The sequence below is a fragment of the Tasmannia lanceolata genome, unplaced genomic scaffold (genome assembly GCF_043159265.1).
Source record: "Tasmannia lanceolata isolate RefF3 unplaced genomic scaffold, GAP_Taslan_0.1 ptg000048l, whole genome shotgun sequence".
NCBI classification, from domain to species: Eukaryota; Viridiplantae; Streptophyta; class Magnoliopsida; order Canellales; family Winteraceae; genus Tasmannia; species Tasmannia lanceolata.
In genome coordinates this window covers 3,401,063-3,417,950 of record NW_027518725.1, presented here as the reverse complement: position 1 = coordinate 3,417,950, position 16,888 = coordinate 3,401,063, and the positions used below count along the sequence as shown (strand labels likewise).

The window sequence follows — 16,888 nt, the reverse complement described above, 5'->3', positions numbered from 1 at the left end:
AAGTTAGGGCTAATCAATACCTTTTAAGGAGCATAAAAGTGACTTTTCTTTTATAGTCTTTTCTTTTTTTGGTTGGCAATCTTGGGTTGAAGCTCTGACCTCTAGATTGATGAACAGAGCCCCGGCCATTGGGCTATAGGTTCATTCTCTAAAAGTGACTTCCTTGTTAGCATTTTCCTTAGTATAAAAGATTATAGTGCTGTTACAGTGTGGAACATCATTGTAGTGAATTTTCGGTATGGAAAGCGGTACACACTCCAACATTTTGGGAGACATATCTAAGTGAGACCTATTTATTATGGTGTTAAGTGGACTCAAATACCCGAGAGATGACAGTCGGATGAGTCGTTGCGGAGACACGTTCACAAACATCATCGGTACCGAACCAACTTTCTACAGAAAAAATAATCCTCGAGCTACTTCCTTGACCCAAAGATGGCTCAAGAAAGTGGGAGACAATATGTTGGGGGTAAAATCAGCCTTAACCGTTGATGGACGACACGTGGAACTTCCAACTAAGTAAAAACCGACCTAAGAGATGTAGGAAAAAAGATAACCAAATATTATCTCTTCCTTATTAAGAGCAACGTCCTTTGATGGAAAACTGCCCCTTAAAGAGGCAAGATACTTTAAGGTGGTGACCTTCCCTCTGAGGGAATCATATTTACAGTAACTTACTCGTTCGAGGATATAGGATGTCAATTGAAAAATAGATGCAAACTTATCTCCCGGGAAAGTCGACCAATGAGGCAAGACTCCTAAAACAGTAAGAATCTAATCATTGTAGACTCTATTCTCTATAAAAAAGATCCTCCTATTAATAATGGAACTACGTTAGACTTGATCCTCAATAAAGGGGTACGTAAGCAGTTTGGGAAGACCAGGTTCGGTCAAATCATCTCCCCTTCTTCTTCGTTGGTAATACTTCTGAATCTGATCTCCTTCCCTTCAATTCACCTGTGAATCCAATTTATAGTTTAAATATTGAAGTATCATAATTCCGGTACTACTAATATATTTCTGTGAGTACAAGTTGCTTACAATAATAACTCTATCACTACTAGATCGTGTAGGGCGGAACATATTTAATGTAGTAATTGGATCATGTAGAACAATATTATTCCCTATTGGGGTGATGGATTCTTGTTGAGCATTTATAAACTTCGTGACTCTAGCGGTACCACGCAAAATACTCATATGTAGCTTCCTACTACACCGACTGGTAACTTCAAAGTCAAACAACAGGCTCAAAAGAAAATATAGACCTCTCAAATGTAAGATCAAAGTTATTATACCCGTAGAATAATTGTATGACTTTGACATCCACAAGTCAATTTGCTAAGAGATCTTGTTCACAATGAACAAATTCGTCCCTCTTCCACAGGCATTTGTTATCTGTCCAATCGAAAATAATTTTAGAACCCACAACAAGAATCCGAAATGAGTCCATGGATCGGATTCGGACGGTCCATCAAAACCCCTACCGATGGTCCATTAAGACCCCTCGTTTTATCCAGTTTATCAGGGCATTTTGGTTATTTCATAGAAAAGCATGTCTTGTTCCGCAGAGACCTTTATCTATAAATACCCGACCCTACGCTAAAAATGAAGTCAGATACCTTTTTTTTTTTCCGCCAAAAATGGAGAATACCGCGATTCTGAAAGAATGGTTTGAGCGAGTCGATACAAACAACACTGGAAACATTACTGTGCCTCAACTCAAGGTTTCGATCTTCCATCTCTTTCTCTCTTCTTTTTTTTCCTTTCACCCCAAACCCTAACCCTAATTTTTCTCTTCGACGATATCAATGATCAGAGAGCCCTCGCAGTTGGTAACCTCGAATTCTCCCTATCCGTTGTTCAGCAGATGATCAGGTTCGTCTTTTGTGCAGATTTTTACTTTCCTTTTTTTCTGATTTTGTTTTTTTGTTTGTTTTGTTTTTATGAAGGATTTGAATTAATGTTTTGGTCTTTGCAGGATGTATGATTTCGATAGGAACGGAACTATGAGCTTTGATGGTGAGTGATTGATCGTCTTGAGGTTTTTTTAGTTCAATTTCGTGGAGTTTATATGTGTTAGGGTTTCAGTTTGTTTTTGAGGAGTTAGATTTGATTTTCTGAAATTGATGGAATATTCTCAGTCCTTCACTATTCTGCTTAATTGTGTAGGAGTTCAGTTTGTTTTGGAGGTTTTAGATTTGATTTCTGAATTTGATGGAATGAGCTCAGTAGTTCACTATTTTGCTTAATATGGCACACAATACAGGAAGGAGTATGGGGTCAAATTTTGCGAATAAAGACTGCTTGAATGTGTGAAATCAGAACTTATATTCTCACACACGCTGAAATATGTTATATGTAATTGATATAGCAGTGAAATGATCAAAATAATAGGAGAAGATTAGATAAGTGGTATAGGGAGCTGTACATCTGGTGATTGCTCCCGCCAACTGACATGAATGCCCATCCCATTATTATTATTTTTTCTGAGAGAAAATAAGATCGGATGTCACCAATCAATAGCTTGGTCCCATTTCCCCCAAAAAAAAAAGGAAAAAAAAGAAAAAGAAAATAAGATCGATCATATGGATATTTTGTGATATGCACTTTAGGGTATTGGTGGGTGAGCGTGGAGGGGCTGTGATGGAACTTCTGTTGGGGTGGAGATGCAGTCTACCTTAATGTGTATAACATGTCTACGAGAGCATGGGAACATAGTTGGCTGCATTTCTTATAGCACATGCACTGTGGAGTGTGGACCGAGCGCGTAGTAAAATTGATTTGTTAGAACATATTTTCTGTGATAGGAAGTGACGGTGACCTTTTCAGCAAAGCTAGAGTCAAAAAGTGAAAAAGAAAGATGCAATCCGAGCTTTTGATTTTTTTACATTCGCATTTTTCTCTAAAACAGAATCTACCAAAATTGCAAACCAATCAAATAGGGTTTGAAAACTATGGTTTTATGAGGGTCTCCGATGACCAGAGTTGTATAGAGGAGATGGAGAGGTTGGGAAGGTGGGCTTTTCTTTCTATGGTTCTATTTTTATGTTCGCTATCTATTTTATTTGCCTAGGCTGGTTTCGAACCACCAGATGCCTTTGGTGTCCTCAGGTTCTTCTCCCTTGGGAGGAGATTTGTCTGTGTTGTTTTGTGGACTTTCTTCTCATCATATCTTGTTCTGGGGCTTTCTCAAGAAGTCGGTTGTAGATCTCTTCATCTAGATGAGTCTGCCTGCATAAGATCTGCACATAAAAATTAAGATTTTGAAAGGATCCGGGCCAGGAACCAGATCAGATAACTGAATAGAAAGCTCGGCAATAATGGAAAAGAAGAGAGTGGCTGCCAATATCAAATCAAGGGAGTGTGGATTCCAGCTCGGGGAAGTGATGGTGGCATTCTCATCTTCAATAATAAACTTCCAGTCGTTGTCTTATTTCAACTGCTCGAGATTTAGATGAAGATTCAAAGAGAGGGTCAGGTATCTACCGAAGATCTTGATGGGCAGTCTCTAACGCCGGCTTAAGCTATGATCAACAGAAGATGAGATATTTGATCTTTTTTCTTTCTTTTCTTTTTCATTTTTCTTTTAATCAAAATTACAATTTGAGATTTTTAAAGGATATTTCCCTTTGGAAATATGCTCGTCATTTTTTCCCCTACCTGTTATTCTCATCTTTTTCTTCTTTGTCTTTTTCCCTTTCTCATGTTTCCAGCTTCCCCTGATTGGAATAGTGGGTGCTAATTAGGTTTACCATCTAATGATTGCTGATATCCACTTGCTGATGGAAGAAAGAAAGAAGAAAGTTAAGAAATTACTCGCCCAAGTTGGTTGGTTAAGTTGATGATTGATTTGTTTTTTTTGTTTTTTTTGAAAAAAATATAGATAACCTTGTTTTTAGTCAGTATCTGGTTCCTGAGCCTGACTAAACTGAGCAACTTGGTTAAGTATGCAGTCTGAGAACCTATCTTGTAGACCCTGATATACAATTATCCATGGAATCTTAACCTAGTAGGGAAACAGGGGGCATCTTACTACAATAAATTTTAACTAGGCGATATTTATTTTGGGAATACATCTCTGTACCAGCATCAATAAACGTTGGGTTAACTGAATGTTGGTTATTTATAAACAATTATTATTATTGATCTTGCACCAAAAGAATGTTTCTATAGTCTACAGGGGTGAAGATGATGGTTCACTTCTTATCTGCATGTGTTGGTCATAACTGATGCAAGTCACAAAATCAAGATCAATTGGCGTATCATTTTTTTATTTTTTTAATAGTTAGACAGTGTCTTTTATCTTGGTAGCTTATTATATTGACTTTTGATATGTTAATTTGGAACCAATATAAAATATTCTTTCTAACGTCCCTTCTTCTTTTTTGAATGGTATCTTTCTAACTTCATTTAACTCCATGTTGTACATTTTTCAGAATTCGTTGCTCTTAACAAATTTCTTCTAAAGGTAAATATTTCTTATTTAGACTTATTTTCATCTTTGATCTTGAAACTTTGAAGTATAATTTCTATCCTTCACCATCTAGTCGCTCTTATGCTTGAAAGTACCAAAGGGACTTGTGTCATCTCATATATCTATGGCAATCTGTTCTTTACTACATTTCTCTTTGTTTCTCTTGCTTCCATCCTCTTTTCCTTGCCTTGCTGTTCAAAGAAGCGAGCTGTTGCATTATGTTTATATTTAAAATTATGGGATGACAAGTGTTGACCACTCGGATCTATTCTTTCTATATCGATGAAAGCAATAACAAATATGGTTGACCAAACAGCATGGACATTAGCCAAACTATGCATTTATTTTACTATCCAGCAAGGGCAATAACTCCCAAAGAATCAATCATACAAGAAATCTAAGAGAAATATTTGTACGGCTAAAGAGAAATGAAACACCAATAAGTTTGATCAAAACCATGGGCCAAATTGGGAAATTCTGTAGCTCTTCTTGAACCTCCTCAAAAAGTACAATAAAGGATTACCTTTGAAAAGAATTACCATAAAGGATTCCAAATACTTCCAGAAAAGCACTGTTCACCTTTTCCTTTCATAGGGTCCATGTAACATACTTCGACTTTACCTAAACATTAGATAAAACACCAAAAGTTATCGTAAATCATAATCCCAACATGCCAATTTTAGGCGTGTAGCGTCCTATCGTTGACATTAGCGTCCTATCTTTTATACTTTAACATGTGCTAAAATCCCCTCTCTAGTACCCCTTATCAATCTGTTGCATGAATGTTGGCCATACCACCACCACCACCCCCCCCCCCCCCCCCCCCCCCCCCCCCTTTTTTTTTTTTAAATTGACATATCTATTGATAATAACAAATATACAGAACTTTGGGACCAGTAGTCCCACCCCATTACATCATAAAAACACCAAAGCAAAATAGCCCATATATGTATTACCCCAATAAAACAATCCAAGTTTTAAAAGACACAGATAAGGGGAGACTCGATACGGGAAAGACAAAGGTCTCTCAAGCAAAAACACGAGTACAACATTAATGTTGGCCATACCCTTATCATGGTGATCCTCTTTCTGTCTTCCTATTTACCGTTATGGGGGAGGCTTTGAGCCAACTTTGGTGGCAGCTAATAGGGATGAGCTGATTGAGGGCGTGGACATGAGGGGAGTGAAGCCTATCACCCATCTCCAATTTTCGAATGATACACATTTCTGTTTTGCAAGGCTGTTCATGATCAAATTCATCTTCATATTATCTCAACATGGTTCAGAGTACTGTACGGGCTCATAGTTAATATGGGAAAAAGATTAATGGCGAGTGTTAAGGTTAATCCTGAGGAGCTTCATTAGTTAGAGAAGGTCTTTGGTTATGAGGTCACCTTTTTATCATTGTCTTATTCAGGCCTACCTGTATGGGTGGGTATCTCTCATGGTTTTTATGGAATCCTGTGGTCGAGAGGATGGAGAGGAAACTGGCGGGACAGTAGATCACCGTTTCTTCATTTTGGTTGTGTTCTTTTTTTCCCAACAAACAATGTTGAACAGTTGTATTGCCTTGTGAACAACACCAAGAGCACGGATCAGACGATCTACTAAGCATTTTTGAAGAATATAGCAAAAGCAAATTGCAACAATGGATGAACAAGGATCAAGGGTTTAATAATAATTGGTCATCTGTGCATCCACAGGACCGATGCAGTCTTATGAGGACCAAAGAGCTCCCATGTTTATTTAAAAAAAAAAAGAGCTCCCATGTTGTGGATGCTTCATGCGTGCTAATTGATTTGCAGTGAGAGCTGGTGCCTTTATACAGACACCTGTTCAGGATTGATGTCAGTGATTCTTTAGACTGTTGAGTTTGCACTTTTAACCGGAATTACTAGTTTAAGAAGTCTATCATATTTCCTACAGATATTATGGCATCGTCCTCCACCTTTCTCAGTGGGCTAAACTAAATAAGAAAATAGTGGTGACCATTCAACTTTGTTTTTTCCCCATGAAACCAGAAAGTTTGAACCTTTATTAATTTTTTCCTACTTTGGCCATGTTCGTGATGCACTTTATTATTCTTCAAAAAATTTCTTATCAATATTGTAGTCTGCCTGCAACGTAGAGAAGTTTGGAGGAATCATTGTAGCTAACAGATCTCGTGTGGAGTTCTATTTACATAATTTTTACTGCCCCTGCAGGTTCAAAGTGCCTTTTCAGTCCTCGAGAGGTGAGGCATTGCTTCTATCTTAAAATTTCATGATGTTCTACTTCATTCTATTGTTTTGCAAGATAAATATTTGGGAGTAGATTTTAAAAATAACAGTTTGTTTCAGCATATTTGCATATAAGAAAATGATGCAAATGCTATATCCTATGCCTAGAAAAAATTCAAAGCATAATAATTAAGATGCAAGCAAGAAACTCCTTGCGTCAGTTTGGATTTGGCAACTCGAGTCAGTGACAGTTTTATTCATTGTTTAGAAACTCCTTGAGCCAGTCATTGACTCACTTGAATCGACCTAGTTTGGCCCTACCGAGTCAATCAAAATTCTTTTGGCTCGTTCGATTCAATAAAGAACTTGTTTGCATCAGTCATTGACTCACTTGAGTGGACTCGGGTTTACCTCGAGCGAGTTCTAAAACACTGATTTTGTCTTAATCTCTCCATATTTATATTTTACTTTGTTGCTACAGGGGTCGTGGATTTCTTACTCCCAATGATGTTTATGAGGTAAGTCTCCATAACATCATCTACTTGGTTTGTTGATAATTGAAATCTATATTGTTAACTATTGGAATCTCAATTGCTGCCTATACATTATTGGCATTCATACCTGGATGTGTTTTTTTGTGGAACTCGATTGAACTTATTGCTGCCCACATATGTCTTGTATTTACATGTGTGTGCGTGCGTGTGCGTGCGTGCGCGCACCATTCTCACTCAAAAAACTCTATATTCCTATGCATGGAGTGGTCGTTTAGTTGTATTCCATAGGTTGAAGGTACAAGAGAAGAACTTCGCACTAATTACAAATCACGCTGACCCACTTTCTCTATCAAGCTTCTTCTCTTCCTTCCTCCTCTTCTCTATTTTTTTTAATGTATGGCACCGCTTCAACGTTCTTGACGCCATCTGGCAAGGCGGTGCCAACACCCCTCTCTTCAAACCCGATCAAGATTCCTCTACGAATCCTTTGCATGTTGCCATGCCAGCTACCACGTCTTCACCAAGCATATAATGGACCCCACTGACAAGTGAAAGTACAACTTGGATGAGATTGGGAAGATATTGGTGATAGGTGAGGAGGGCTTATCCTATGCAACCTGCGTACTGCAACACCATCAGGACTCAGTTGGTTAGGGCATGGCTTGACTTGCACAAGGCCTGTGTTATTTAAGCAAAATCTTCTTGTTTTTCCTTATTATTTTTTTCAATATCCCATCTTTTGATGATACATTTATGTGAAATGCATTGTTGTATACATCTATACGCTAAATTTATCAGGTCATTTTTTCTTCATTTTCTATGCTATTGTTGTTTGTTAACATGTTTGTTGTTAGAGAGCTAGATCTTCATGTTTTGAACATGATCGGCATATGTATCGATCTTTGTGCCCACTTTTTATCAAACGTTTTTTGCACTTCTCATATTTTTAAATCTTTTTAATAATTGCAAAGAATCGAGAGATCTCTAATCTCTCAAAACATGATCAAACAAGATGTCCAGCAAACGACCAGAAGAGATGTGAGAAACACAATAGCATACTGCAACAACACATGATTTACATTGTTTGACAATGTGCCTATGTCCACAGGAGAAAAGTTTCACTATTTTAGTTTAGGGTTACAGAACTCCCCTTCTTTCCTCTTGGCCAAGAAAACTCACAAAACTTCACCGCTTGTAACCCCTATTACGTGGCTTGTATATTAATGTCACATCAAGAAATTATCGAAATAAAAGACATGGTGATCAATCACTGCTAGAATGCAAGACATCTGCACAAAAATAATTATATTTCTTTTATGTTTAATATTTAAGAAAAATTGACCTAGATCCACGCGTGGTTTTTTTCTTTTTTACTTTTACGTTATTCATTAGATTTGTATTGTGCTAGCAAACGGCTGAACGTTTCGTTTTGGCCTTCGTCCTATACACTGATATCGATGGTTTGAGCCTTGGGCACCACTTATGTGCATACCTGCATGTGTAATTGCTATGCAGTCTTCATTGTGCACCTGCATGTGCTCTTATTTTGGCACACTTTTCTTCTCTCTTTTCTTTTCCTGCTTGATGCTTGCCTCATTCTCGATCTTTCTTCTTGTTGCTCTTAAATTGTTACAAATTAAGGAAAACCATTCTCGATCAAAGGAAAACCAAATCTCCAAAGCTTCAGAAGCTGAGGAGGAGCCAGAGACCAAGGTATTTTAGCTAGAAGATGAAAGACGCCTTGGATCATTAGTGGCTTAATCATGAGGACCGGCTCTAGAGTTCACGTGTTTTTCACTGTTCTCTTGCTTGTTTTGATATCAAGGGTATCATGATCTTTGTTGTTATGCCCCCTTCCTAAGTTATTGTTCAAAGGATTGGGGAGTGGTCTTTGTTATTTTATTGTAATATCTTTCTATAATTAATATACTGGTAGGGGCCCGCCTAACCCCAGCTTACCGATCAAAAAAGGAAAAAATTTTTGTTACAAATTATATGTTTATAAACAGAAAATCATGAAAATTAACTTCCATTTCACTTAAGACGGGTGAGAGTTTTATTATGTAACTTCCATATCACATTTAAGCCTCTGAGTCTAACATTGGTTTATCTGTGGTTGTAGGCAGTGCTGAAAGTTGGATTCTCCCTCGATTCTCCTGCTTTTTATACAGTCTGTGAGGTAATGCTTTATTTTTGTTTTGAAACAATTTGGAACTTGTGCGCTCTTTAGAGTAGCTAGTTATTAACACCACACTTTTAATGTTGAGTGATCGTCAAATCCAAAATTAAGAAACATCTTATGCTGCTCAAGGAAATCAAGATGCCTGGAAAAGTGGCAATCACATTTGCAGAAGCAATATGACTGTATTTTTTGAAGCTAGGATGAAATGCTTAATCCTGGTACTATGTTGTAGTATTTTTTGCGAGTGCCCTTTCCAATTCCATTTGCTCGAATTTCTTGCAAAATCAGAACATCTCTCTCTCTCTCTCTCTCTCTCTCTCTCTCCTCTCCATCCTCCCCTTCCTCCCCCGCACCCCCCCTCCCTCTTCCTCTCTTCATTGTAATATTTTTTTTGAGAGCCTTTTCCAAAAAAACTAAGAGGAACTTGCCAGTTAGACTCCCATTTACTTGAATGGTGTTAAAATGTGACGTAAAGAAGTGGGAATGTTCCTGGTTTCAACATTGTTGATCTTGTGTGCTTGTATGGATCGACTGGGAACAATTAAGTTTCTTTTGCAATTCTACAGATAGAGACCTTTTTTTTGCATTAATAAGTACTAATATGGATGAATAAATATACATATGTATTACAAGTTGGATATTAAAAGTACCTTACAAGCTGAAATAGAAGATTACCAAGCAATGACGAACCCTTAGATAGTCAGTTTCCCTGTGTTTCTGGGAAAGCTGACTGTTTTAACTCTCATGACACATTATCTACTGTCCTAGTCAGGGGGATGCCTTAGCACTCAGGTGGACCACCTTGGGGTGGATGCCCTGGTAGCCTATATCTAGGTGCCACACCACAACCTAGGCACCCTGACATACACCATAGACTACTATGGCAATGACGAACCCTTAGATAGTCAGTTTCCCTGTGTTTCTGGGAAAGTGAACTGTTTTAACCCTATGACACATTATTTACTGTCCTAGTCATGGGTAGCCACCTCCGGTCCGGGGGTATGCCTTAAAACTCGGTTGGACCACCTTGGCGTGGATGCCCTGGTAGCCTATATCTAGGTGCCACACCACAACTCAGGCAACCTGACACCATAGACTACTATGGCTTTTACTGTCGTACTTTTCCTTACTACCTCATCTGATGCATAATTTGTATTTATTATGATTATTCTATTTATTGTTCTTATATGCTAGTTTATTTTCTTCTGAACCTGGATCATAACCGGGATGTTGGAATGACTTAATATGCTTTCATTATGCTGTAAAGATCTGTTAAGAGAACTGTTTTAATGATCATTTTCAGAGCTTTGATCAAAACAAGAAGGGGAAATTCCGATTGGATGATTTTATATCACTTTGTATATTTGTACAGTCAGCCGGGTATGTATTTTTGCTTTTTAATTTTTTATCATTTAATTACAATTACCACATTGTACCTTTGTTTCTGTCTTCAAATCCATGTTAAGAGAAAGACAAAGTAGAAACAACTATTGTCATCATACAAATTTTCTATTCATACTAGACCTAATTCTGGCTTATGACTTGCAATGGTTCAAAAGTCCCTCCTTTTCAAAGTGTTTCATTTCTTTTTCTAGTTTTGTTGGAGGCTATGTTTAGGAAATTTTAAGAACTTGTGAAACAATTTCATCTACCATTTCATTTTTTTTAAAGGTAACAGAAATTTTATTAATAAAAGAAATTACATGAGGGTCAGTGGTTGCCCATCATACAAAGAAGTAAGAGAAACGCAGGTTTAGCACGTGTCTGCTAAATAGTTGGCGCTTCTAATTTTCTCAAAGTTCCTGAGTTTCTGGGTATGTACTTGGATAAGGAACTTACATCAAATCCTTCAAAGTAATGCAATTGCTGTCGTACCTTTCTGTTCCAAGTGTACTTGGATAAGGATACTTGCATCAGATAATTCAAAATAAAATATTTGTTTTCATACCTTTCTGCTTTGATATTCTGCTCATTTATAGTTCAGCAGGTTCTGGATATCAACAGATGAAATTTGTGTTTTTGGTACTGGAAAGCAATGATTTCTCGATTTTCCAATGGAGGCGTTGAGATAACCAAATGTTTTATGCTAAATAGAACTTTCCGACAATCAAGTGGATGCCGTAAGCTATTTCAGGGATTCAGGATTTTTATTTAAAATGTAGCGCAGTTAAGAATTTCGGAGAAATAAAGTACTTGAGAAAGATCTTCTGCATGTTTTACTTCCTGAAAAAAAGGAGCCGATCAGGTGCAAAGTAAAACCCAAAATAACTGTTTGGAAACCCTTTGATTCAATCGTCGACTCACCCTACTTTACCCCTTTTTACCTTGTCCGAGCCCAAGTTTTCTGTGGATTGAAGTATGTCAAAGATCGGTTAACACCCAATATGTTAATCACATTGAAATATTTCTCAGTATAATTGTTGTTAAATGTGTGAATAATCAGAAGGTTTCCTTCCAGCCAAAGCTGGTATATTTCTCTATAAACCCAAAGCTGGTGTATTTCACTATAAATGGTCTATAGCTAGTAGGTTGAGTTCAAAACCTTATTGGCCTGGATTAAGAAGTTTTGCGGAAGGGGGAAGGAAGAGGAAACATAAAAAGATATACTTTAGGCACAGTCCAGACGTTACTGTTATCTTTTCTCTTTTGTTTTTCCTCTGAACAGATAAAGTATCTCCTGTGATAGTTGGAATTCAAGTGTTTCGAAGGATCCGAGTAAGTGCGACTAGGACTCACCATGTATTTGTTTAGTCATCAGTCCACTTTGTTTTCTTTTGTTTCTTACTTAGGTCAGTCTATTTTATTTGTTTTTTTTAAAAGGTAGGTCAGTCTATTTTTTTCTTCTTCTTTTGTTTCTTATTTAGGTCAGTCTATTTTATCATCATCTTGCTTCCTTTTCTGTGATTGTATGTTATTGGTAACTTGGTAGGTTGTCGTTAACTTGGATCTTCTTTGACATGTAACTGAGTATCTCAACATGCTGTATTTTAAAAGAGATGTTGGCTATACATGATTGAGGCTTGAGCTAACCACAACACTGTTTATACATACATAATATTCTCTATCTGTTAGTTCATATTTCATGTTTTTGTTTTTGGCGGGTCCTCCTCCCAACAGTTTATTGAAACACGTTTACAATGTAAAATGCTTGTGAATGAATTCCGTAAGGCATTAGTAGAACTTGTGGGGGTCACACATTAAGCTTTTTGGTTAGCTAGTGCCTATGCATCCTAGTTTAAGTTTTCATATCTCACATGTCTTTTTTCTGTATAATTTACACATTGAAGGGAAACTGGAAATCTTGTTTGCAATAAGTTAGTTTGGAAGTCCATCATTCACTCGTATATTGAGAGATTAATAGTGCATGCCATTAGATTTCATTAATTGGGATAAACTAAATATTTGTTCTGTTTTGCAGGAATTTGTTTAATTCTTTTGACACAACTAAGCAGGGCAGAGTGACACTGGATTTCAACCAGTTTATTTTCTGCAGTGAGTTTTAGTTCCAGATACACTGCATTTTCCTGTGATTTCTAAAGAAACTTTTAGTATTTCTCAGTTTATTTGCTGCCTTGAGTTAAAGCATAGAAAAAAATATAGTGCCCCATAAACCAATGAGTAAAGGTCTTTTAACTGCCTAATAAATGCCATGATAATCACTGATATATTTCTGTTACTCTTGGCATGAATTTCTCTTTTCAAACACTAACCTGGTTTCCTCCTTTTTCTTTGTCAACACCAATTTCCAAAAGAGGTCTCTCTACTCAGATCTTATATTACTTACCTTGTTTTCCTCTCAATCCTACCCATTTCTAACAGACACATACATACTATGATACTGGATAGTTGTATGGGACAAACTTATTGTGTCCGGGGGCACGATTCATAACTGATACTCTTACTAGACATGTCATTGATTGTAACGATCCGGATTTTTTGATAACTATAAACCTGGACCGTTAACAAAAGACAACAAATTTTTTTTTAAAATTTGAATACTCAATTAAAAGCTTACTAAAGAGTCTAACAAGACGATTTGACATAACTACCAAAAACAGAAACAAACTAAGAATAAGATGGATAGCCGCAAAGGCTACACTGCCACACCAGTTACTCTATACTCGCTCTTGCACACCCCTTTTTTTTCTCTTTTCCTCATTAGCATTTATCTCAATGTCATCAATTGTAGCAAAACCTGTGGGGGATTTTTGGTGTTAGTTCAAAGAACTATGTAGATTTATTCGGTACCTAAACAAATACAATTAAACAACTCTTGAATTTAAAGGCATACAACTTAATCCCATAAGTCATGTAACATAATTTATTTCTAAAGAAATCATGAACGGTAATAGGGGACATGCTATGGCATAAATCAATTTGAAACCACTATTCTAGCAACATAATAACGTTTTACAAGTGAGAAATTTATATTTTGTTTTTGTCATTATTAATGTATGAGATGACTCACCCAAGACAATCAAGCTCCCTTAGCTTGTTGTCCCGCCCCCAATACGTTCCACTACCCTCGCCTATAGGTAGTGGGCATGAGGGACTTTTTACGACGTGCCTACTGGCCACTCTGTCTCTTGACATCACGGTCTAAGATGATGCATTTACCACCAAGGGGGTGCGCTAAAACCTAAGGCCGGCTTGGAATTTCATTATTTCTGGACGACTCATACCTCCGCCAATCCACCAAATTATTTTCCTAATGCCTTTGTTTCTTACCCATTTTTCAGGCATATCATCCATATCATTTTTTTCTTGTTTCCAATATCTTAAAGATATTTTTAGCAATTTTCTTGCTTCCTACAGTTTCCTTTTTCATTTAACAAAGAATCATAGCATTCATCTTTTGTAAACTACTGACATAGCATCATTTTTCAATATTTGCATGCTACTAATATAACAAAATACGAGAGCGAGATGCATATTAATAAGAAACAATCATCTTAACTAGATCATTAGCATGAACAATTCTATGTCTACTAAGAATTTTCATTGCATGCATATAAATCAATCATTGCTTAAGAGTACAAGTTTAGGGCACCGTCACCTACCTTGAATTCAAAGCTGACTTTGTATGAGAGTCTGCAAATTTCTAAGTGAGTGGAGAATGGTGATTAACTCAAAACAAGATTAGGGTTTGAAGATCAATCCTTCTTCTCCTTTTCCTTTTCTTTTCTTCGTTTATCTCTCTTTTCTCTCTCTCGATTTTTGGACTGCACAAGTAGGGTTGCGAAAGCCCATGTTTTGGGTTTTTAATAGATAATGAGTTTTGTGCTTAAAGTAGGTTTCCCAATTAGATTTAATGTTAAAGGTTAGTTTCTTAATCCAAGTCTTCCACAATTAGCAAGAGTCTATCTTTATTAAACTCCCTATGGGTGTACTTATCAAATTTAACAACTAAACTAAAGTTTTTAAATAAAAATAAAAACTCAAAAGTTGCCTAATAAGACAAAACTCGTAACTATGTCTAACCCTAATAGAAAATGGGTCATAACTTGCTCAAATTACGTCTGAATCGCTAAATCTTGGGTCCGTTGGATAGGTATTTGAAATACCCATCTACCGGGACCAAAATCATGTTAAACGGACAAGATTTGATGCTCTAAAATTTGGTTATACTAAAACAAACGAAAATACACTGTGATTTTTAGTCTGGGGATCTACGGTCCATATTTAATTAAGGTCATTAACTTTCTAGGACCGTGTGGGGCCTGGTCTTTACATAGATACTCATGTTGGCTAAAATAGCTATTATGTCTCAAACATATCATTCTCTCTTCGAATTAATTGGCATGCCATGTTGTACGTATATTTGCAATTATAATTTTAAATATCTGTGATTTTAAATGTCTTACAGATTCTTTTTTAAATTTATATATGTTTTGTGTCTCATATAGTCAATCTCTCCCCATTTTGTCTCTCTTAATGATGATGATGATGGGAAGGTACTAGGCGGATTTCTCCACCCCTGGATGATTCCTATAGTGTAAAATCTTTACTTTATCCTTTTTTTTCTCTCTCCCGCCATACTCCCTTTCACTCTAACCAAATTTTATTTCTGGGAATGGGTCTCTCTCTCTCTCTCTCTCTCTCTCTCTCTCTCTCTCTCTCTCTCTCTCTCTCTGTAATAGCAACATACGTGCTGCCTGCCTGCTTTCTTCTCTCTTTGCTGATTTCAAATTTTCACGCGAATTGCACCCACAATCCAATCTGATCGATACCCAAACTAGTGCTTATAATTTTTGTTTTCACTATTAATGACTCTTGTTTTTAACTTCTCATTTTCTGTATTTTTATTACTTTCTTGAGATATTTCAAATTGAAGATGGAAAAAAAGAACTAGATTACATAATAATGATAAATTGTAATGTGTCTTGTCAACTGGATTTCCATGATATTACATTCAACTCATGTGATAAGCTATGCTTTAGTTTCCTTCTACTTCTCAGCTAATTTGGTTTCAAATCAGAATATTTTATTCTTTCTCCAGAGCATAATTTACGCCTTTATTGTGTCTTTCTCCGTTTTATATAACATTTTATGTATATTTATCTGTCCAGCTGCCAATTGTAGAATATGAGATCAACTCGCCTCCGAAAGGCGATCGCAGATCTGATGTCCTTCCTGCCCTCGATTCAATACAAAACTCAAGGCAGCAGGCTCCTCTCTTCTATGTGTGAAGTATATATGTACTCGTAGATTTTTCTGCATTTTTCATCATGGTGTCATTCCAAACTAAATGAGTCTTATGTTATTCATTAAAATGGAGGAAAGCTGACCTGGCTGGTGTAATCAGTGGGCCCATTCTCCCTCCGGCGTGTCGGAGGGGCCCAATAATTGCACCAATCATTTCAGCCGGAGGGGCCCAATAATTGCACCAATCATTTCAGCGCATCGATACAGATGGGATATGATTTATCAAAAATAGAAATATGGAGAAAAGCTTTGATCCCTATGGCTTTGGGACTTCTCTTTATTAGTGATTCAGTTTACAAGAAACCCTGGTCAAATGGGGGTAAATAAAATACAAGAGAAAGATATGGGGTTATGTGTGTTAAATATTAATAGAGTATGTTTGTCATTTATAAAAAAGATGAGGCTATTCAAGTCATAAAAAATGATGGGCTGTTTCGGTTGAAGCAGAACCCATGAAACCTTCCATGCAAAATTTTCATATGCCCATCCACCATTTACCAGCTCACATTCAACATAGACATTTTGGGACCTTCTGTCTAGACTTAGCTAATGAAAATTGACAATATCAATCATCAACTCACATGAGTTGACTCGTTTGGCACCGTTCAAGCCCAAGCCCAAGCCCAAGCCCAAGCCCGAGTTTTCAAACATTAGTAGTAATTTGTAACCAACAGCCATTGGACAACTCGAGGAAAATGTTTCACTGGACTCTGGAGCCTCAAGAACATAGGTCATTCAATGTCAAAATATTTATCCAGTTTTTTCTTTTTTATGTGAAAAAGTGGGCATAAAACAATTGTGGTCTCCCTGATCC

The 16,888-nt window shown here is 36.8% G+C and overlaps 1 protein-coding gene across 2 annotated transcripts; it reads left to right on the top strand.

Annotated features, from left to right (window-relative positions):
* The first annotated feature begins 1,587 nt into the window (after nt 1-1,587).
* Nucleotides 1,588-16,118, top strand: LOC143864229 (uncharacterized). 2 transcript variants are annotated; one of them, XM_077375124.1, is made up of 10 exons: nt 1,588-1,724; nt 1,817-1,875; nt 1,979-2,019; nt 4,437-4,468; nt 6,679-6,707; nt 7,175-7,211; nt 9,310-9,366; nt 10,673-10,749; nt 12,788-12,861; nt 15,952-16,118. In XM_077375124.1, the coding sequence occupies exons 1-10, from the start codon at nt 1,641-1,643 to the stop codon at nt 16,056-16,058; spliced, it is 597 nt and encodes a 198-aa protein (XP_077231239.1). In that variant the 5' UTR covers nt 1,588-1,640; the 3' UTR covers nt 16,059-16,118. The 2 variants fall into 2 exon arrangements, with proteins under 2 accessions (XP_077231239.1, XP_077231240.1); XM_077375125.1 differs by having other exon boundaries at nt 1,590-1,724; nt 15,939-16,118.
* The last annotated feature ends 770 nt before the right edge of the window (nt 16,119-16,888 follow it).